Genomic DNA, 23,344 nt, shown 5'->3' on the forward strand with positions numbered 1-23,344 from the left:
CATTTTTTCAAGAGGGAAGCCGAAACGATCAGCCAGACGATATTCCTGCGGTTATTTGTTGGGTTATTCTGAGGAAGAGCTCCGCACGGTCATATTGTTTATTGATGATTTTTTTTTTTTACTAAATAGCATAGAAAAAGGTGTATACAATGCAGTACAGTCGAGATAATTTGAGAAATACACTGATATCATGAGAAATTCGTCTTATGTTAATGTCATTACGTTCATCCCTAAGGGGCGGAAGATTAGCGCGCACCATTTTGGATACAGTTAGTATATAATCATACCAGTTAGTATATAATCATACCATGTGTGTGTCTGTCACCGACGATAGAGAAACCAAACACATGTTACACTTCCATACTGAACGATCCGAAACTCACGGCTAACTGCCATTGTGTACATTTGGCATGTAGCTGCGTGTAATAGACTGGATCTTTCTGTGCTTTTGATTAATTTGTACTTTGTTAAATATAATACAAAAATGATCTCCTTTACGTATGTACATCGTTTTTGAAACAAAATGTATATTAAGTATTTTGACCAACACTTTGAGGGTATTTTTCAACCTCAAAACAGCACACGGCCATCAAGCCATTAATCTAGAATTCTCTTAATTTAGTCTAACATCATATTAGAGATTTCCGACTGTCATTAAGCGAATTTATCTAGAATTCTCTTCATTTAACCAAAGAACATACCAGAGACTTTTTTTTTCTAAGATGTTATTTGAAGTATCTTAAAATGAATGATGTTTAGACATCTTAAGTTCCTAAAATGTTTTGTTTCTAAACACTGAAAGAATATGTTTTGTGTATGTTTTTAATAAATTAAACATTTACGAAAAAGTATCATATATTCTTATTTATTATTTTTTTTTCTAACTGGAAGTTTTATATTTACGAGAGACCTAGGCCTAAGAATTATTATAAACCTGTATCCATTCCACCTTGAACTTTGGTTATTTTTTGTTCTCTGTAAGTTTTCACCTGCCTTTAACTTATTCTAAAATCAGTAATTTTACAATAACCTAGTTTTTACTTTTGATAACGCTATAGGTCAGTATCAGCCTCGCTCCAGCGAAATCTTCTCCAAAAATCATGATAATGTTAGTTTTCATTTTCCATTTAAACATCTATTTATGGGGTTTTCCTTCGGAAACAAATTTCCACTGCACTTGAAAAACCGTCTGCTTCGGTCGTAAGCAAATACGACCTTGTTTTGAATTAGCTCTTCATTATGACACGTATCTTTACTGTTTATTCTATGTAGTTATAAAGTAAGAGTATTAAAGCATACCAAGTAAGAAATTAAATGAATTACAGAATTGAATGGCCAGAATTCCTATATAAGCTCTCATAATTAGAGCCAGAAAAATCCCTTGAAGTGTCCGCACCAAGCGAGTCCGTTCGCGTAAGTGGGTATGTTAATCCGCAAAGAATATATATAATGTTAAATCATTTTATAATTTTCTGATGAAATCGCGCCTAATAGAAGCATTATGGCTAGAACTCGCGTTTCGTTAATTTTCTTCGTGAAATTTAGGTTATCGAACTGATGTCAGAATAGCATTCGGACAGGATGCTTAGTAGTGAAAGTAAACAAAAGATGGCGCGGTTATCTATGTTTTGTGTTGTCATCAGTGCCCTCGTCATCTAAGTAAGGATTCGTGTACTTCTCCGCTCTTGACTCGTAAGTTTCCTCGTTATTATTGTTATAGATGAAGTCATGTGTTGCCTGTTAAATGATTTGGTCATCGGAACTGAAAAATACGTAGTGCAAATACATCGTCGCATACCCCTACCCAAATAAATATTTTTTGTCCAAAATTATTCCCATAAGCCTAAACCTAAAAGCTCCACTGAAATATTACCTCTGTTAACCTCTCTCTTTCATAAACTTACTTTTTATAAGGCAAACATTATTTTTAGGCATGAGAAGTTCCATCCTTTCCTAGAATGCCTTGTCCTGACCTAACCAGACCTTATCTTTCTGACCTCAATTAGGCCGCCGTGACCTGACCTGGCTGGAAGGGCCTCCCCCCCCCATCCCCTGGACCCCCTCCCAAGTAACACTGAATAGTTATCCCTGTCTGCCTACTCTAGGTTTTATTTATGTGAATGAAAACCTACTGATGTTGGATTAGTAGTTTGACCTAACCAGACCTTACCTTCCTAACCTCAGTGAGGGTGCCATACCCTTACCTGGCCAGTGCTCCCCTTCCAAGGAGGCTAACACTAATCATGGGGACCATGGACTTAAATTCCGCTCAGAGGAATTCCTGTCGCTGAGCAAACTACCCCAGATTTCAACTAAACGGGTGATTTGTGATTCAAAATGCTTCGAGGCTACCCACCCTAGCCTGTTCATCGCTGTCTCGTGAAACCCCTAGCAGTGCCTTATGCCCCCCAGGGTTTGAGGTGACAGTGGTTGAGAAGTGCTGGGTAATCATTACATATTGTGGTAAATGTTATTTTCAGATCTTAAGTAGAGTACAAAATGTGAAGTATGCTCTTATAATTTTGAGTGGGTAATATAAAAAAGTAGTGAAATACAGGGATCCATCTTAACCCAAAAAAAAAGTAGTGAAATACAGGGATCCATCTTAACAAAAAAAAAAAAAGTGAAATACAGGGATCCATCTTAAAAAAAAAAGTAGTGAAATACAGGGATCCATCTTAACCAAAAAAAAAAGTAGTGAAATACAGGATCCATCTTAAAAAAAAAAAGTAGTGAAATACAGGGATCCATCTTAACCAAAAAAAAAAAGTAGTGAAATACAGGGATCCATCTTGACAAAAAAAAAAAATAGTGAAATACAGGGATCCATCTTAACCAAAAAAAAATAAGTAGTGAAATACAGGGATCCATCTTAAAAAAAAAAAATAGTGAAATACAGGGATCCATCTTAACCAAAAAAAGTAGTGAAATACAGGGATCCATCTTAACAAAAAAAAATAGTGAAATAAAGGGATCCATCTTAACCAAAAAAAAAAGTAGTGAAATACAGGGATCCATCTTAACAAAAAAAAAGTAGTGAAATAAAGGGATCCATCTTAACAAAAAAAAAAGTAGTGAAATACAGGGATCCATCTGAACCTAACCTTACTTTACCCCTAAGAGCCATTGTATCAGCTGACACACTGGCCACTGCTTTATAATTTGGGTGCACTATGAGATCAGAATTTTTATTGACTTGATTGATACCAAACAATCAACACAGCTATAGGGGCATCTAAAAATCTCCTTGTTTCTTCAAGAATAGAAGCCTTCATTTTTATATGGCAAAAGCAAGTCCAATTGTTCAAGCTTGGCAGCAAGATGTTACCTAGCAAGTGTATTGGGTTGCAGTACCCATCTATTCACACTATAACCAGTGTCACCTTTTCTTTGGTTGGGATGCTGTGTAGACATTCAGAAAAGCTTAACTCGTAACTTGAAGCTTTTCTCTTATGTGTTTTTGATGACTTTGGCATGCATGCTTGTCATGGTGTTGACCATAGTAAGAATGATTATGCCTGATAGTTATACAGGAAAAGTGATCTTCGTAGATGTCATGGACATGATTTAGTGCTAGATTCTCATTGCCTGTCCTGTGACGTAGATCGTCATTAGAGGCAGGAGTGTGCATCATCCTTGAACTGCTAAGAGACTGTTTCTTAGTTGCCTACCTAGTAGAGAAGTATGGGTTAAGGAGGAAGAAGTAGAAGGCTTTGTTGAGATGGTCTCATCTCCTTTTTCCTATTATTTGCCTGACTTGATCCCTGCTTTGCTTATTTCCTCATCATAATTCTCCTCTTCTTAATCTTCCTCCTTGTCTTCCCCATCTCCAGATCAGTAGAAGCATAACCTCAGGACTGTCTCTCTTCTGTAGTGAGCGTTGTGATCCCAGCACCTGTTTGTGAGGCAGTTGATTATGCCATGAATTCTCTGATGACAGATTTCCATCGCATGGGTCTGCTCCCTATCGCTTGCATGTCCAAGGGGGAGGACTGTCTTTGACTCTTCACTTGTTCATGTCTATTTGATGATATATAAGGAAGAGTCTACACTTTCTTGACTGTAGGTCATTAAAATTCTCTAGAGTGGTCTTGGTATGCCCCTGTATTTGCTTGTGATTGGTCTCTTGACCATCCTGGGCACAGTACTGATTTCGAACAGATGTGGTCCATCTCAAGTGCAGCTTGGTGCTGATGTGCACAGGACAGTTGGTTTGTTGTCCTTGATCAGGTAGCAGAGCCAGCCTGGCTGGTTTGGCTTTCGTTTTGAGACATGAGGGCCAGATGGATGATGATGATCCAAAACATTTTCACAAGGTTATTTAGTTTATTTGTGAGCACAATGATGTCAGGGAAGTGACCAGGACTACTCCTCGATACTCGAGTGTTCATTGCCTGCACCTTGAGTTTTGCCCAGGTATCTGCAAAATCTTTTCAGTTGCCCTAGACCATATCCATGTGAGGAATTCTAGAGGAAATACATTATTTGATCTCTTAATTACGGAATTCTCTATCCTCCAGTTGTTCTTAAGAGCTGCCTGTGCAGAGGAACCCACCAATCTGTTGGTTGATGAAAAACCTTGCTTTGGAATTGCTTTGTGCAGAGGGGATTTTATTCTCCATTTCTAGAATAGAAACCATGGAATTGGTCACCAAGACTTTCTTCTAGGGTACAACATTGTTGGACTAGTGATTCATCACAATGACAGAATCTGCCATGACCCTTTTTCTGTCTCTGTTGAGGAGAAGAAGGGGGAGTAGGCATTGTTCTTCCTCTCTCACTTGTCAACAAACCTTTTAGCTAATGTGACCATGAAAGATCACAATGTTTGTGGTCTCTTTTCAATATTGGTTACTAATGAGAACAATCCTCCTTAACCCTTCCTCAAAAATAAGGTTAAAGCAGAGTTGAAGAAATGGAGAATAACATTCGGGATTTTTTTTTTTATCTAGAGTGCAGTTTCCTTTGAGGTTCCTTTGGGATAACAAAGGTAAAAGCCTTTATGCTTCGCTACATCATTGACAATGGGCTTTAGAAAAGGCCAGCTGTTGTTGCAGGAATACAAACCATAACCTTCAGTGTAAGAGTATCCCATAGCACTAGTGGGAAACCATCATTGAGCTTGGTGACACGGTAGGCAAATGGTGGGTAAGGGCATGGGTGTCAGAGTATAAATTGTGAGATGGATTATTTTTCTCTTATGTGTACAGTAGTTCCCCTAATACCATTTCCTGTTGTGGTACAGTACAGTATTGAGAATAGTGAAATCTTTAATTTGCTGTAATGTTCTGACTTTAGGTAAATACATTTTCATATAGATTTTTTTTTATTATAATTTTGTTCTTATGCAAACACAAACCTTCATCCTTTACTCTAGGATAAGCTTGTGAGCTGGAATAGCCATGAAATATCTCACTGACAGGGTAGTTAACTTTCTACATGTAGGGGGAATCCCTCCCCAGCTGTTGGTCTGCACTCCAATTTGCTTTCACCTGCCATTGGCAGCAGACATCTTTCTTTCAGGACTCTACACTAGCTTTTGCTGTTTTGGAGTCAAGTTCATTTTTTAAAAATATTTTCTTATATATTTTGCATGCTTGTTTTTCTTGAGTATTTTAAGTTGTACAACATATGTTTGTTTTGGTCTGTGTTTGTGCAGCTTGCTGTTTTTTTTTTTTTTATTATGGAAGAAACCCACAAATCATTTTATCCTTCACCCTCCTCTACAACAAGGATAACCATTGCTGTTCGGCATGGTCCTGGGAAAGACAAGCCATATAAAATGTTCATGTCTAGCTCTGAAATAGACCCTCACACACTGCATATTTCAGGAAGCATTGTTGCAGTAGGAAGGGTCCTTGTTCCGAGTGCTGGGAGTGGCCATCAGAGCAGTGGGTGAGGTTTGCAAGTAAGAAAAAGAAGGCTAATAAGTCCTTCCCAGTGTCATCAGAGTGGATTATTCCACTGGTGACACCTAAGCTTCCACCTGCTGTTTCAACTCTGAAGGGAGATTGTTCGGTGGCGAGCTGGCAAAAGAGAGAGGCCCTTCATTTCAGACTTTGTTCCACTTGAAGGAGTCTTCCACTGTGGACACTCCCTCTTGGGGCAGAATGAAGACCTGTTAACTAACCGGACTGTTCTTTCAGGTTTGGAGGATGGAGAGAAACTCAGAGTTATGGCCATCCCTAGCCATTTCGAGGGAGCAGAGTGTTAAGGCTTTGCTGAGTCACCTCTGCTGTGAAGGTGACTCCTGTTACTGTGATTACAGTGACCATGACGACTTCGATGGTGATTGTCTCTACTTTCTTTCTCACTGCTTCCACATACACCATTATTCACCATGCCCTTTCGGTGATGTGTCCCAAGGAGTTTGGGGCTCTACTTATGCGATCCTTGTCAATGGCTTTGACCTCGGCTGGTGTAAAGATGTCAAAGTTGTCATCGTCTTCTGCTTTGTCACCACCTGCTTCCCCGGGATGTCCCTCTGAGTCTGAGGCTTATGAAATTGATACTGATGAAGAGCAGGTAGTATCGTCAGCTTTTCTTGGACCGATTAAGGTCTGTGCTAGCAGATTTCCTGATTATTTGGAATGAATCTTATGTACGTTAAAGGTAGCTTATACCTTCGTGCCATTAGGTGTGATTGGCATTTAGTAAAAACCAAAATAACACTTAGCTACTATCCCGCAAAATGTACACTTAGTCTTAGGCTTGTCACACATTCAGGCAAAATGACCCCTCAACATGGGACCACCTTGACACGGTGAGGGGCTCTTAAACCCATAGAAATTGTTCCCAGGTTTGAGTCCAAGAGTCCCATATATCATTATATATTAATTTGGGTTAATTTGTGTAATTTTCCATTTTTAGTAAAATTTATTGGACCTGATAAATAGGAAAAGGTATCATAGTGTGACTGGGTTTACAATGGATCCCCGCTATATCATGGCTCTGTATTCGCAGCTTCAGTTATTCGCAGATTTTTCTGTGTAATGTATTTTTCAATAAGTCGCAGAAAATTCAGTAATTTGCGGATTTTTTCTTAGAGCATATTCACTAATTACTGTATTTTCAGGTTATTTTCTTGACTAAATAGAGTTATAAAAAAAAATTATTTACTAGTTTTCAAATATTAATACAGTACCTTCATATCTGAAGGTAATCATTGTCATTAATTTTGGACTGTGCAATATGGACTTTCGACTCAGGCACAGGAATCACTAGTACTCTACAAGATAAGAGTTCTTTTTCCTTTTAAGGAGCCTCTGATAAGCTCGCTACAGTGACCATACACCCTGCTGTGTCCACCATCTGGTAACAGTACATACCAGGAAGGATCACACAAGAATGTTTAAGTGCTTTTTCCCTTTTAAATAGAAGCTGTTAGTTCATATGGTTGAGCGGATGTTTCTCTAGTGGCACTAACCCCCCACCTTCATTCAGTGTGGTAGTCAGCTAATTTTAACAGTAGGTACAAATCATCCTAAATAATGAAAATTTTTATAACGTAATAAAATTACTGTAATAATTTGGATACTTGCCTCCTGTTAAAGTGGAAATCCACCCAGCCTCCCCATATCTTAGTGAGTGGTCATGAAGAATTCTGACAAGCATATAAACATTCCAACATCACCTGGTAGGAAACAGATGATTAAAAACAGTTGATCCAGGTCAGCTAGCTATTATTATTTTGTTTATTTTGAATTCCCATCAGTCCTGATGGCACTGAGATGCAAGCTAACTTTGCCAGTATTCCTTTAATTTGATTTTTTCCCACAACCATGGATTTCCTTCTACCTTCACATCTTCACTCTCATTCAAACTCACCACGTTAGCCTATGCACAGTCAGACAAAACAATCTGTTCCTTACCCTTCTTCATTCTTATCTCATTTTGCCTTTTTACAAACATAGGTCCATGTGATCATTGGCCTAATTACTTTGCCATGAGGCTTATTGAATGAATGTATGTATGTATGTATGTTTGTCCATTTTATTAAAATTTGACACAGCTTAACTATGTTTTGAGTGCTGATGACAACTAACCATTTAAACTGATCAAATTATAGTCATGTAGTATTCCATGATAAAATTGTAATGCAGTGTTCCAGGACAAAACTGTCAGAGTTAAGCCACAGATGGTACCAAAATCATTGAAGCTGGTGATGCTCATTTTTTATATGATAGCCCCCAGCCCCTGGGACAGTTAGACATGTTAAGTCTTTGGGTAGCTTTGTACTTAAGCTTAAGCTCATGAGCCATGTGAGTTTTATTTGTTTCCCATATCTCAAAAAGTTTTTTTCTCATATTTCAGCCATTATGCCACAAAAGTATAAACTGGTAAATTTATACGGATGCAAGAACTAGGCCACTTTGTCTAAACTGTATTAACTAAAATATTCTCAATAAGTAAACTCATTATACAGTAAATGAATTTGTTTTTTCCAGCCAGAGTCCATGTCAGTATCATTTATTATAGATATTTTTTGAGAAACATTACTGTATTTTTGTATATTTTTTTCTAGAGCATGCCATGTAATATGGTCATTTTTTTTTTTTTTTTCTAGATGTTGAACCTGGGTAAAGGGCATCTGAAGAGATGAGCAGAGGTCATGGAACTAAGGTGAGTACATACTATGGCCTTAATGTGAGTGCAGAAATACAAAACAGCTTGGTTTATAGCAAAAATTTTGAGAAGTTCACTTTTAGCCTAACCACAGGAATTCCTAGTTGAAACATAATATCAACCAAGTTGTTTGGCTTCAGGTTCTGCATTCTGAGAAGTTTCAGTGGCCACTGAATGTAATATTTTTATGGTAATTTAAGGCTTAAAAAGTTGTTTTATGGTTGTTCATTACTATTTGATAATTGCAGGCCTTGTGAAGGTAGGATATCAATAGTATAGTGATTGCTTGTCTTGAAAGGAGTCACCTTTGTGGTCCCACTGGGGTTCCATAGGGCAGGCCAACTATATCAAGAATTCTCTTTATCTAGGGCAGAATAGTGTCATTGTTAGCACTGTGATAGAATATAATTGGACAGGAGGACACATCCTGCCTTTCAGTGGCTACCAAGAAGAGCACAATTCAACCATCTTCCTCAGTTGTGGGAACAGTGTCACAGGCAGGTCAGGCCCCTCTATTACCTTTAAGTCTGTCTGTAAGTCAGCATCATCCACATCGGGGGGTAGAGCCGTCAGTGCACCTCACAGCGTGCACTGTAGGCATTACTAAAGGTTCTTTGCAGCATCCCTTCGGCCCCTAGTTGTAACCCCTTGCGTTCCTTTTACACTACCTCCATTCATATATTTCTTCTATCTTGCTATCCACCCTCTCCTAACAATTATTTCAAAGTGCAGCTGCGAGGTTTTCCTCTGTTACACCTTTCAAACCTACTTACTCTCAATTTCCTGTCCAGCGCTGAATGGCCTCATAGTGCTTGGCCTCTGGCCTAAACTCTATATTCCATTCCATTCCATCTATATATTTCTGCTGCAAGAATTTTTTATGTTGTGCAGAATTTTAATGCTGAGATGTAGCAGTCGTCTACTCAGGAAAGTTGAGTTCGTAGTTTTCGGTTTCCTACGGAGTAGTGTTTCCCAATAATACTCCTGTTACAAGTTAAAATACAATTTTTTTTTTTTTTTTTGCACCTGGGCATCCCCTCTGAGCACTACTATTTTTTTTTTTCCTAGATCATGTGTTCTTGTATTTTTACACGTCTTGGCTCCGTTTTAAATTTTAGCGTATGAAAAGTGCTTTTAAAAGATTTCATTAAAATGAGAATTTTTTGAATGAATCTTACCTTCTCCTATTATGATAGCTGTATTTCCCATGTCAGGCGGGAGGATGATAGTGTGTGAAAAGTAAAAAATTAATAGGTTTGTTTAGTTTGAACCATCTATTCACCCATCCCTTTCTGGTGGTTTGAGCATCTATAGTTTTCCATTTAGTTTTTTCTCTGATGTCGGCCTATGAGGATGCATTGGAAAGTGTTTGGGTAATTTTGTTGATTAGGTTATCTGAATTTGGTTTGGGTTTTCTTGTGCTTTATATTTGTCATTATATAGGATATCTTCAAAAGAGGAGAAAGACAAGTTGTTTCCAGTCTGTATGGTAAGAGGGTACTTACCTGGCTTTACTCTTCAGTTTATGACGGTTACAACGAATGTGTTAAATGTAGGAATAATGATTGCTAGATCAGTGTATTGGTTGGTCAGATGAAATAATGAATATTTATTTAAAGTATAAGCAGATGTGAGAAGCAGGTAAGAACAGGAAAACATTCTTCTAACTGTAGGAGAGGAAGGGAGGTTAGGAGTAAGTTTCTCATTTTTCACAACCTTTCAGATAGCAGCTCTTGCCATTCTCCTTGTTTTCTTAGTAATGCTTCTCCTTCAAAATTTTCTTCTCAAAGCTCTCCTTATTGTCAGGATATGAGGTTTGGCAATCAGAAGTAATGTAGTTAGTCTTAGTGCTTCTTGCTGCTTTATCAGCCCAATTATTTGCCCTTTTTCGGGTTTCCCCCATGCAGCAGAGAAAGTGCCAACAGCCTCCTTCCCTGGTAACCATGCCCTAGCCACAGCCTGTGATGCTCTTTCTACTGTTAGAGGTACAGGGAAGTAGGGTATGTCCAGGAGTGGAAATGGTTTGTGCCTGTCGTCTTCTTCCTCTGGCCAACTTAGTGCGTGTCACGTACAGGTTGGCACTTGGTCACAGAAATATAAGCACGATAAGATCAAGCGAATTTCAGTAAAAATTGTAGTTAGTAACCTTCTTGTTGCAGAAAAGGGTAATGTTAAAGGATTAAAATAAACAGACTGATGAAATATTAAATAAAGTAATGCTAAAGATGATTAAATTATAAATAAGGGAATTCAGTGTCAGTTTCTGTAACAGTACGAAAGAGAAGGCTATAAAGTAAAACTGTTTCAAGTTACATACTGTAACTGCACGTAACACGAACAATATAATGTGCCCACAACTGTTTGCGGAGTGAGCGCTTAGAAACCAGGAGCCAGGCAGGAGGTAGATATGCTAGATAAGGTTAAGTGCACTCACTCAATATCTGATTTTGTATCCCATAGGCCTTGCTGGAGGCCACGTACTCATGGCGATCCCTATCCAGGTTCTTCCTGTAGCCTTCCCTTGCAAGATGATTCGGTATTCACTTGGAGGCGTTCGCCTGACATTGTATGCTCGCTTGACAGCAGGCACTTGCCAGGAGGCAGGAGTTCACCTGGAAGTAGGCGCTCGCTTTGCATCGCAAGCTCTCTTGCTTGTAAGCATTCACCTGCCATCTGACACGCACTTGACAGCAGGTACTCACCTGACACTGAACACTTCCTTACCATTAGACTTTCGCCTGGCACCAGGAGCCCGCGTTCTTCTTGGCCTCCCAGTTAGTCTGGGTATGCCAATTCATCTCCACATTTTTTGTCTGACATGAGGAATTTTCGTGCAAGTAGCCGTTATTGGGTGTTTGAATGCATTTGTTCTCCATATTCTCCTTCTTTTCTCAAGCATTCTCATGAACTTTTGATGCCTGCCTCGTAAGACAGTGATAGTTTCTCCTGCTTCTCAGAGAAATAGGAGCTTCTATTGTAGTTCCCACTCTTCTCAGATGTCGCACTTCCAGTCTCAATCCCCTTCTTTGTTGACTTGGGCTACTCTTGAGCACTCTAGTCATTTTCTTCAACTGCATTCTACATCGCGGATGCCTTGGGCTGCTTGCCAGTCTCCGAGGCAGGATTCAAAGTATTCTTGAGCATCTTTTAGGCATTCTCGAGCGTCTTTTAGTCATTCTCGAGCCTCTTTTAGGTGTTCTCGAGCCTCTTTTAGGCATTCTCGAGCCTCTTTTAGGCATTCTTAAGTCTTTCAGGTATTCTTGGTCGCCTTATCAGAGCCGAGGTTCAGTATATTCACTTGTTAGTCAAGCAGATCCTTCTTTGATTGCTACTGTCTCAGTAGCAGACCAGAGTGGAGTATCTTCCCCTCAGCCAAGATTTTTGAGGTCAGCTCCTTCGGGATTTTTGGTTTTGCCCCCTGCTATCTCAATGTCAGTGCAGGATGGTGTGAATAATCAGGAAGGCTTTGTTTCCTGTGCAGATGATTCCTTGATGCCAGGTGCCATAGCACAAAATGGAGCCAACCATTCTTCTGGGATAAAACAGGTTTTTTTTGCTACCATTCAGTTCCTTTTTAGAGGAGTTGAAACTCCTTTCATCTCAGGGAGTAGGGGGTTCTGCAGCCGCCACATTTGCTTCCCAAGGATTTCCCCTCTATGAGCCTGCGGCTTGCAAATTTGTCTCTGATGCTGATGAAGAGCAGGTAGTATCATCAGCTGTTCAGAGACTGATTAAGGTTTGTGCTAGCAAATTTCCTGATATCTTTGAGGAACCAGTAGTTCAGGATTCGAAGTCCTTTGGGATTGCTAAACAGGAACCCAAGGCATATCCCCTTCCATCTCCAAAACGGGCTAAGTTGGCACTGAACAGATTTGACTTAGTGGCTAAATTGCTCCATCAGAAAGTTTCTTCTAAAAGTTCTTTCCCCTTTCCTTTCCCTCTATGAGAAAGAGGAGAGCTATGGCTTATGACACTAGGCAGTTACCCTTTATCAGAAATGGCAATAGCATCTACAGACAAATAGCAAGTGAGATCGTTTCTGCTCTTTAGCAAATTTTTTGCGCTGCTTAGATAGAGCAGTTTCAGACTTCTTGGCGAGTCTGAGCATGCCTTTACTAAAGCAGTTGTCAAGTGTAGGGAACAATTGTATTTTGGCTTCCTCTGTCTCTTCAACAAAGAAGGCGGATGGTATCACACATCACCGCTTACATTCTTTACTGGATGCCTCAGCATTAGGTGCGGTAGTGCAAGAAGTTGAGAAGTGGAAACCAGATCTTTGTTGCATACTTCTCAAACATTTAGGCATACAGTGGACCCCTGCCTATTCACAGTTCTGGATTCACGGCTTCACCTATTTGCAGATTTCTCTGTGGAACGTATATACACATTATTCGTGGAAAATTCACCTATTCGTGGTATTTTTCATAGGGAAATATTCACAAATTACTGTATTTTCATATCATTTTCTTGACTAAATGCACTTTTTGTGATAAAACTATTAAAATAGGTACAGGTAGTCCATAGTGAACAGCGTGGGTTCAGTTACCGGCAGAGCGCCTGGAACTGAAAATCGCTGTTAACTGAATCAGTGGCATTTATGACGCCAAAAGTGCCCATGATCCGCTTAACGACACGGTTAGCTGGTTCATCAGCGCCGATAAACTACCAACGGGGGCCAAAAATCTGGTTAATGTTGTCATTAGCCAAGCGCCTTAAAACCGAAACGACGTTAACCGATGCCTCTGTTAACCGGGGACTCCCATATAAGCATTTTTAGAGGGGTTTTTGGTGTTTTGAACTATCAAAATAGGCAGTTATAAGCATTTTTAGAGGGGTTTTTGGTGTTTTGAACTATCAAAATAGGCAGTTATAAGCATTTTTAGAGGGGTTTTTGGTGTTTTGAATATCAAAATAGGCAGTTATTAGCATTTTTGGAGGGTTTTTTGGTGTTTTGAACTATCAAAATAGGCAGTTATAAGCATTTTTGGAGGGGTTTTTGGTGTTTTGAACTATCAAAATAGGCAGTTATAAGCATTTTTAGAGGGGTTTTTGGTGTTTTGAATATCAAAATAGGCAGTTATAAGCATTTTTGGAGGGGTTTTTGGTGTTTTGAACTATCAAAATAGGCAGTTATAAGCATTTTTAGAGGGGATTTTGGTGTTTTGAACTATCAAAATAGGCAGTTATAAGCATTTTTAGAGGGGTTTTTGGTGTTTTGAACTATCAAAATAGGCAGTTATAAGCATTTTTAGAGTGTTTTTTGGTGTTTTGAACTATCAAAATAGGCAGTTATAAGCATTTTTAGAGGGGTTTTTGGTGTTTTGAACTATCAAAATAGGCATTTATAAGCATTTTTAGAGTGTTTTTTGGTGTTTTGAACTATCAAAATAGGCAGTTTTAAGCATTTTTAGAGGGGTTTTTGGTGTTTTGAACTATTAAAATAGGCATTTATAAGCATTTTTAGAGTGTTTTTTGGTGTTTTGAACTATCAAAATAGGCAGTTTTAAGCATTTTTAGAGGGGTTTTTGGTGTTTTGAACTATCAAAATAGGCAGTTATAAGCATTTTTAGAGGGGTTTTTGGTGTTTTGAACTATCAAAATAGGCAGTTATAAGCATTTTTGGAGGGGTTTTTGGTGTTTTGAACTATCAAAATAGGCATTTATAAGCATTTTTAGAGTGTTTTTTGGTGTTTTGAACTATCAAAATAGGCAGTTATAAGCATTTTTGGAGGGGTTTTTGGTGTTTTGAACTATCAAAATAGGCAGTTATAAGCATTTTTTAGAGGGGTTTTAAGTATTTACGGATATTAGCTATTCGCGGGGGTTAGTGTTACGCATCCCCCGCAAATACCTGGGATCGACTGTACACAACCAAGGCACCAGCTGCTTCTGCCGTTAACGCAAAGTTTCAGTGTTCCCCCCAGGTAAATGGGCAAGTCATTGGTGCCCTTGAACCAGCCCTTTCAGTCTTTCAGAAAGGACAATAAGCGTTCTAGAAATCCAGCTCCTGATAATATGATGCACCAAGCCCCCAGTCCCCAGTAGAAGGGAGGTTGAGCCTCTTATTCAGTTTGGCAGGATCTGGAGGCAGATCCCTGGGTAATGAAGGTACTTTAGGAGGGATACAGCATCCCCTTTCTTTCCCAGCCTCCTGTAGCCAGTTCTCTTCTAGTTTCCCCTCTTATCTTCACAATAAGAAGTTCCAGATCTTGCGAGAGGAAGTAGACTCTTGGGCTAAAAGGAGCTGTGGAAAATAGTCATGGATTGAATAGTATTAGTGGACCTGATGGATGCTTACTTCCATGTGCCAATTCACCCAGATTCAAGGAAATATTTGCAGTTTGTTTTTCAGGGCAAGGGGTACCAGTTTCGGGCAATGTACTTTCGTCTGAGCTCAGCTCCTCAAGTTTTTACAAGAGCCCTAGTGCAGTAGGGCAAGTGGGCTCACATGTTAGGCATTCGGATGCTTCTCTACCTGGATGATTGACTGATTCTAGTGTCCAGTTTAGGGGGGAGCCTGAGGCCAAGAGATACTCTTTTAAAGTTGACAAGTTCGTGGGGAATATTGATAAATGTTTCAAATTCCAACCTAATGTCAACTTGGAAACTGTTACCTGGGAATATCTGGACAACAAGAATTTCTTGGTTTCTCCAATGGAGACAGGCATAGACAACTTTCTTTTAATTTTAGTAGAATTTCTATCCTTCACAACCTTGCCAGCCAAGAAATGGTTGTCCCTGTTAGGGGCCATGGCATCACTAGAGAAGTTGGTTCCAGGTGCCAGGCTGAGAATAAGGCCAACTCTTTTTCTTTCTCAAGGGGCACAGGAACCGGGAAGTTCAGCCGAAGTCCATTCAAATTCAGGTCTCAAAGGAGTTAGAGGACCCTCAGAGATGGTGGAACCATCGACCTTGACTTTTCAAGGAGTGTCTTTCCAGTTGAAGAGCCCAGACCTTACGTTATATTCTGATGCATTGTCAGAAGGTTGAGGACCAGTTGCAGCAGACAGGCATTTAGCTGTGGTTTGGTCCACAGAGGAATGAGAACTCCATATCATTCAGTTAGAGATGTTGGTAGTGAGGAAGACCCTGCTAGCATTAGAGGATCTAGTACTGGGCAAAAAGGTAGCACTCTTTTCAGACAGTTCAACAGCACTGGCATAGCTGAGCAATCAACAAGGCATAAAGTCAGAAGCGTTGTTCTGCCTTTCAAGTTGCATTCACACTTGGCCAGAGGAAAGCAAAATCCTTCTGTTACCTGAGGTAGTGCCAGGAAAAATGAACATTGTGGCAGACCAACTAAGCAGGAAGGACCAGATTCTGTCCTCCAAGTGGACCTTGCATCCACAAGTCTGCAAGGACCTGTGGAAGCCATAGGGCACTCTTCTAATGTACCTGTTCGCCACCAGGTCCAACAATCGCCTACCAGTGTACTGCTCTCCAGTTCAGGATCCTCAGGCATGGGCTGTCAATGCAATGCTTTTAGACTGTTCTTATCTAGACCTCTATGCTTTCTTCCCTTTACTATGATGAAAAGAGTACAGTACTAGCAAAATTCCATATAGTTGTGAATTCGTGCACGACTTTAGTGACCCTTTTGGTGGCCACCCAGTGAATGGTTCCCAGATCCCCTGCCTCTGTTAGTAGATAGCCCAAGGCTTCTTCCATCAAGGAAAGATCTCAAACAGCCAGGAGGTATGAGGTTTCACCAAAACCTCCCCATGCTTCAGCTGACTGCTTGGAGAGACTCTACCATCCCTTACCAGCAAGGTGTTTTGTGAAGGAATGCAGAAAGTCTATCCTTAACTCCAGGAGGGGGTTGACTAATGTATTGTATCAGAGACAATGGGCAGTGTATAGGGCTTGGTGCTCCGCTAGAAGGCTTTCCTGCACCCGTACCTCTGTGAATAGTAACATCATTAAATTCTTACTTTACTTATGCTACAACAGACATTTTTCAGTCCCAACTATTTAAGAGTAATGATCAATGTTAGCTGTTGTATTGAGGCATACTGGCCTAGACATTTCATCTAACATGGACATTAAGGGGACTATCAGTTCCTTCCAAATTGATATTCCTGTCCGCTCCTTCCAAATTGATATTCCTAAGTCTCCAAATTAACCCTTGTTTTTGTTAGCTTTGGCTTTACTACCCAAGGAGCAGTCCTTTCTTTTCTACCCCATTTTAGGGCCAAGAATGATTTTAAGTCTCATCCTCTGCCTTGCTGTTTCATGATCCCCAGTCTGTCCTCTTTGATACCAGATGGGGAAGAAACTTCCCTATGTCCAGTCAGCTCTATATATTTCATAGGACTAGGGAAATCAGGCAAAATGTCAACCTTTTTTGCAGCCCTGGGAAACCTGACTTATCCTTGTCTGTTCAAGGCTGTGGTCAGAGAAGCACATGCAAACTCAACTCTTTTACCATCAGCTTAAAGTAAGATTCCACGATGTGCGAGCGGTAGCAACCACTTCCTCTCTGGAGAAAGTTGTCAGTGTGGCACACTGGAGGTGTAATTTCGTATTTGCCCCACACTACCTGCAAGATGTGGAAATCAATATGAATTGTGCAGAGCTCTTTTGCCCCTCATTATTGCGGGGTAACTCATATCCTGAACAGTTAGGGTAGGTGTATTCTAACCTTTCCTATTTAGTTAGGAAATTGTTGAATTTTGGGGAGTGTGAAGGTACCCGTGTTATATTGGGTGAGAGCCTTCGTTCTTTTACCATCGTTGCTCTGCTGGACTAGGCACAAGGCCTTATGTCCAACTTGCATCAGAGTGAGTGGTATCCCTAGCAAGGACCCTCCAGCATTGTTCGGAGGTCTTGCTACCTAATGAATTAGTCCTTGCTTGACGACAGTACCAGCAGATAAATGCTAATCACTAGGTAAGTAGTGTCTTACAGGCAGTCCCCGGTTATCGACGGGGTTCCATTTCTGAGGGTGAGATGATAACCGGAAATTGCAGCCAACCGAAAATCGGCAATTTTCGATGCTTTTTCGGCGATTTCGGGGGTTATTGGTGCCGAAAAGCGCCGATTTTCAGTTATCGGCGCCTCTGTTAGGTATGTATCGGCGCCAATACCCAATTATTGGTGCTGACAAGCAGAAATCGGCGATTTTTGGTGCCAAAAAATGCCGATTTTTGTCACTAGACAAGCCCCATAAAACCGGATCGCTGTTAATCGAGCCCGCCATTAACTGGGGACTGCCTGTATTCCTGGTGGAATTTTATGGTTTTCTTGGGTCTATTAAATTTGTCCTTTCACCTTTGCCACCTCCTTTGCTCAATGAAGGAATCAGCTATCATAATAAAGAAGTAAGATTCATCTCAAAAATAGAAGTTTTTATAGTAAAATTTATTTTTTAAATACTTACTTCTCTGCTATGTATTACCCCCCCCCCCCACCTCTCCACTCATGTGGACAGAAGAAAAAACTGGATGGAAAACTATAGATGCTTAAAACACCAGAAAGGGATGGGTCAATAGACAGTTCAAACTAAATGATCTTATTAATTTTTTATTTTTCACACTCTTACCGTCCTCCTGCCTGACATGGGGAATACAGCTATCATAGTAGACAGTAAGTATTTAAAAATGAATTTTATTTAAAAAATTTTATATTTTCATTATCTTAGTGGTATCTCAGCTTAATAGGCAGTTGGAGGCAGGGGGCATCTGCCCCCCTGGTAAGAAATAAAATCCATTCAGGAACAAAGACTGACATATAGCCAACACAGTACGGTACCCTGGAGCAACTTGCTTAACTGATAGTGTACAGCACTTCTATATAAAGTAATTAATAGCTCATCCTAATTGGTAGTTTGTAATTTTCATCTGATTTTAAATATTAATTTACTGTATTTGTCATTGGGGTTCAGAGAAATATCTGCAAAATTAACTGCTCTGTTTAACCTAACAAAAACATAGTCAGTTGCAGTGGTTCTACCTACTTAATACATGCTTGCAAGATAAGTAAAACACATCAAAATCATGCAGTATAAAAGAAAAGACCACAGACATCCTTCTGTTTATGATTGCGCGCTCTCTCTCTCTCTCTCTCTCTCTCTCTCTCTCTCTCTCTCTCTCTCTCTCTCTCTCTCTCTCTCTCTCTCTCTCTCTCTCTCTCTCTCTCTCTCTCTCTCTCTCTCTCTCTCTCTCTCTCTCTCTCTCTCTCTCTCTCTCTCTCTCTCTCTCTCTCTCTCTCTCTCTCTCTCTCTCTCTCTCCCCGTACCTCTCATTATATAGCTTTTACTTCTGCGCCAGTGGTAGTTCGACAGATGGAAACAAAAAACGAGAACAGTCAGTTGCCTCGGATGAGGACGGGGGGGTGTGGTTATTGGGAACCAAGTCGCTTCGGGGGTGTGGTCTTCACATAAAGTACAAGAAGTTGTTGGCTATTTAGAAGGGCCTCAAAGATCTGGAAGGAGCGGTGTCCAACAGAGTAATTTCTGTCTTCTCAGACGTGACGTCTCTGGCTTATTTAAGAAGACAGACGGACATGAAGTCAAAAACTGTATTACTCATCACCAGGACAGTGAAGAGGATTATCTAAATGCCCCAGTTTGTGCCTGGTTGACTCAATGTTCTGGTGGACATGTTTGGTAGTCCAGGACAGGGAGGATGGGGACTATCTCATGGTTGATCTTAATCCTATAGTTTGCTAGGCAGTTTGGAGTGTTTGGCCAGTCTCTCATTAATCTCTTTGCAAGAAAGCTGAATCATTGTCTCCAGCTGTGTCTTCCCAGTTCCTTACCCTTAGGCCTAGTCAGTAGACAATATTGTTCAAGATTGGACAAACCTATTCATGTATGCCTTCCCTATGTTTCTGCTGTTGAAGGGGCTACTCAAGAAGTTGAGGGCATCCAGAAACACTACCATGATTCTAGTCGCTCCTTTATGGCTGAGGAGGTATTGGTTCTCAGACCTGGAAATCCCAGTAGAAGTTCCCATACAGTTACCTTTATGGACAAATCTGCTTCGTCAGGTGGGGACAGGGAAGCTTCACAGAAATATTCACTTGCTTCGTCTAACATCGTGGAAACTGTCGACAAGTTTGTCAGCTGTAGAGACTTCTAAGTCCTCGAGGGACTCTGTCCTAATGGCAAAGGGAAAGTCCATTAATTTCTTGATCAGAGCGGTGGGAGTTATATATATGGCATGGTGCAAGTCCAGGGGTATTTCCTGTGTTCACGCTAACATTAACAATATGATAAAGTTTCTCCGCTTCTTGAGAGATGCCAAAAGTTTGTCTGTTTCCTCCATCAACGGCTATAAATCCATGCTAGCTTTTTTATTAAGGCATTATGGAATTGGTATCTCAAAAGAGATTGACTAGTATGGTTGACCCCTGGTATTCGGGAGGGGGATGCATACCACAACCCCCCTCAAATAGCTAAAATCCGCAAATACTTGAAACCCCTCTAGAAATGCTTATAACTGCCTATTTTGATAGTTCAAACACCAAAAAAGCCTCTAAAATGCTTATACTTAGGTATTTTAATAGTTTTATCACAAAAAGAAAATGATAATTATGTAATTTATAATTTACACAACCAACCTAATAAAAATTACAACATTGATAAACTTAAAGAATTATTTAACAATGCCAAAGAACCTACATTAATAGATGACTTTAATGCTCATAACCCAATATGGGACTGTAATTATACAAACTCAAATAGAGCAGGAAGTAAAATAGAGGAATTCATAGATTTAAACGACATGTGCTGTATAAATGATAACGAAATCAGTACATATTTTTAAGAAACAGATGGAACGTTTTCTTCAGTAGACTTAACTCTGTGTACAACAAGCATAGTAGACAGATTGGATTGGAATACCGTTGATGACCTGTACACCAGTGACCATTTCCCAAAATTAATTTCATTATTACAAAATCCTGCCAAGCATGTCCCTGATATAACATTTATAAAGCAGATTGGGAACTATATGAATTCCACACTAGGAATATCCTGCTATTTGAGTATGTGCAAGATCATAATGAAGCAAATAGATTTCTTGTTGATTTCATTAAAAATGCTGCTGATAAAGCAATACCAAAATCAAAATCTCATCCAGCAAAACACAAAGTCCCATGGTGGTGTGAAAAACTAACAGAATTGATGTAAATAAAACACCAAATTGGAAGACGATTAGATAATTTGATAGAAAGTTCAGTTAAATAAAACATTACCGATATTAGAAGAAAATTTACAAAAACGTTCTACATTATTATCAGAAATTGATACATTAAAACCTCTGTATAACAAAATATCTGCAAGATTTTAAAAAGAAGTAATTCATGGAAGAATCTTTTCATGGAGGAAATATGTATCATGTCTCTAATAATACTCTCATACAAAAAATATGGGAAAAATTCAGGAAAATAAATGGTACCCATGTTAAACCACCTAGACATATCAAAAGATGGGAAAAGAATACAGTACTTTATCCAAAAGAAATATGTAATGTAATAGGAGAAAGCTTGCAAAAGTAAGCTTTGATAAAAATTTAGATGAACACTTCCACACAAAGAAAAACAGCATATAGAATTAATAACAATCAATTTTGAAGCAATAGAAGATATATATTATAATAGAAAGTTTAATATGGAAGAGTTGCAATTTGCTCTCTTGAACAGCAATAAATCTGGCCCTGGAGTGGACAATATTTGTTTTGAAATGATCTGCCACTTAGCACCTTTGGCAAAGTCATACTTGTTACAGTTTCATAATCACTTCTGGCTTTGAAATTTATTTCTTAATGAATGGCATAAAGCTATAATTATTCCTAACCCCAAACCTGGAAAGGATCTCAGACTGTAAACAATTACAGACAAATTTCGTTAACAAGTTCTTTATGCAAATTACTAGAGAAAATGGTAAATTCCCGACTAACATGGCACATTCGAGAAAATAAAATTTTGACTCCCACTCAGTTCGGGTCACAATGTAACTGATTTACATTGAATTCTCTGTCTAACTTAGAAGACCATATATGAAGAGGATTTGAACGAAAACAAATTACTATACAGGCAGTCCCCGGTTATCGGCGGGGGTTCCGTTCTGACAGCCTGATAACTGAAAATCGGCAATTTTCGGGGCTTTTTTTGACGAATTTGGGCACTTATTGGTAGTGAAAGTCACAGATTTTGAGTTATCGGCACCTCTGTTGGGTATGTATCGGCCCCAGTACCCTATTATTGGCGCTGATAAGTGAAAATTAGCGAATTTTGGTGCTGAAAATTGGTGATTTTTGTTGCTAGACAAGCCTCATACAACTGAATCGCTGATAACCGAGCCCGTCAATAACTGGGGACTGCCCATAGTTGTCTTTTTTGTCATTGAAAAGGCATATGATACTGCATGGAGATATGCAATATTAACCCTTAAGGGGGTCGGCCGGCTACTACCGTTTTTTAAGGGCAGGACTGTAACATTCATACCACTTAATAGGGGGGCTTAGGACATCTCAAACCGCATATGATTTTTGCCTCTGACCTTTGGTTTTGTGACGCCAGCGCGATTTATCCCGAAAATAACCATTTTTCAAAATCTATCTCTCCTGGATACTGAATATTAAGACCTGAGATTACTGCCATATATAGACCTGATGTAGACCTCCAATAAAATGAAGAGTTTTTTTATAAAAGTAATTTTTTTGCTAGATATGAATTTTTAGTTTGGGTAAAAAAAAAACTCGAAAAATCATGCAAACAATCACATAAAAAAATTATGATAAAAATTTTAAAAAGGGCTTCATTTTATTGTTCTAGAACCTCTTACGAAGCTATGTACCAAATTTCAATGCTATAGCTTTAAAACTGAGGAGGAGATAGATTTTGAAGGTCAAAAAGTATAGTTTGAGATACGGGGCGTTCAAAGTTTTTCTTTGTATTTCTACAAAGACAATGTTAATAAATCATGACAATTGTGAATGTTATAATCATTTTTGGGTATTAATAAACCAAAATTGTTATTTATCATAATCATAAATGAAGATCCATTTGCTAAAAAATCTTGCTTCTTTAGGCTCCTGGTGCCCCCTGCCTTTTCCTGCGGCAGGTATTATTCTCTTACGAGAGGTGTCATAGCTGCCCAAGCTACTCACTGTGGCAAGGTTTTATTTTAATTGTTGTTCCAAAACCATCGTTTTCATATTGCACTATATAATTTTTTTGTACATGTGCACCCAGGCAATCTTTTAGCACAAATCTCTCTACTAATCTTTTTCTACTTATGAGAACGAGTTCATTATCTTCCTCATCAATATCTTAGCTATTGTTGCTACTTCCTTCGCTTTCCAGCAATGACGTGTGTATATGTCTGAGTCTTGTGCGTGAAAGCACCAGCAGTGGATGTAGAAGGGAGTGAGTTCAAGGTCAGGCGTAGCCTGGCACCGAGGCGCAATGAGCCGACCCTCCCTCCGCAAATAGTACTCCACTCTCTTTTCACTAATTCCACTAATATTATCGGTTCTTGAACTCTTCTTGAGCTAATCTTCTTCTCTTGTTGGGATAAAAGATGTTTTGCTTGTCTTTTCCTCTTTGGCATGATGAATTTTTGCCAAAAGAAAGAAAAACAGACGTAAAATTGATCGAATGACAGAGGTGAAAAAATGACGTGCACCCCTTATGACTCTTCTGATCACACTGAGGAAGGTAGCTGCTGTGACTCTGTTATGATGCGTGGAGTTGAGAGATGCCATTGCTCACA

General features: G+C 39.4%; 1 protein-coding gene across 3 annotated transcripts in view; it reads left to right on the forward strand.

Moving 5' to 3' along the window:
- The first annotated feature begins 1,113 nt into the window (after positions 1 to 1,113).
- Positions 1,114 to 23,344, forward strand: part of LOC136840240 (uncharacterized) — a 91,181-nt gene continuing 68,950 nt past the window's right edge. The window contains exons 1-2 of one of the 3 annotated variants that reach the window (XM_067106846.1): positions 1,114 to 1,692; positions 8,567 to 8,622. In XM_067106846.1, the coding sequence (XP_066962947.1) occupies positions 8,599 to 8,622 (24 nt within the window). In that variant the 5' untranslated portion in view covers positions 1,114 to 1,692; positions 8,567 to 8,598. The remainder of the gene's footprint in view (positions 1,693 to 8,566; positions 8,623 to 23,344) is intronic. The other 2 variants (XM_067106847.1, XM_067106848.1) reach the window with 2 other exon arrangements.

The sequence above is a fragment of the Macrobrachium rosenbergii genome, chromosome 7 (assembly GCF_040412425.1).
Source record: "Macrobrachium rosenbergii isolate ZJJX-2024 chromosome 7, ASM4041242v1, whole genome shotgun sequence".
In the NCBI taxonomy this organism is placed as follows: domain Eukaryota; kingdom Metazoa; phylum Arthropoda; class Malacostraca; order Decapoda; family Palaemonidae; genus Macrobrachium; species Macrobrachium rosenbergii.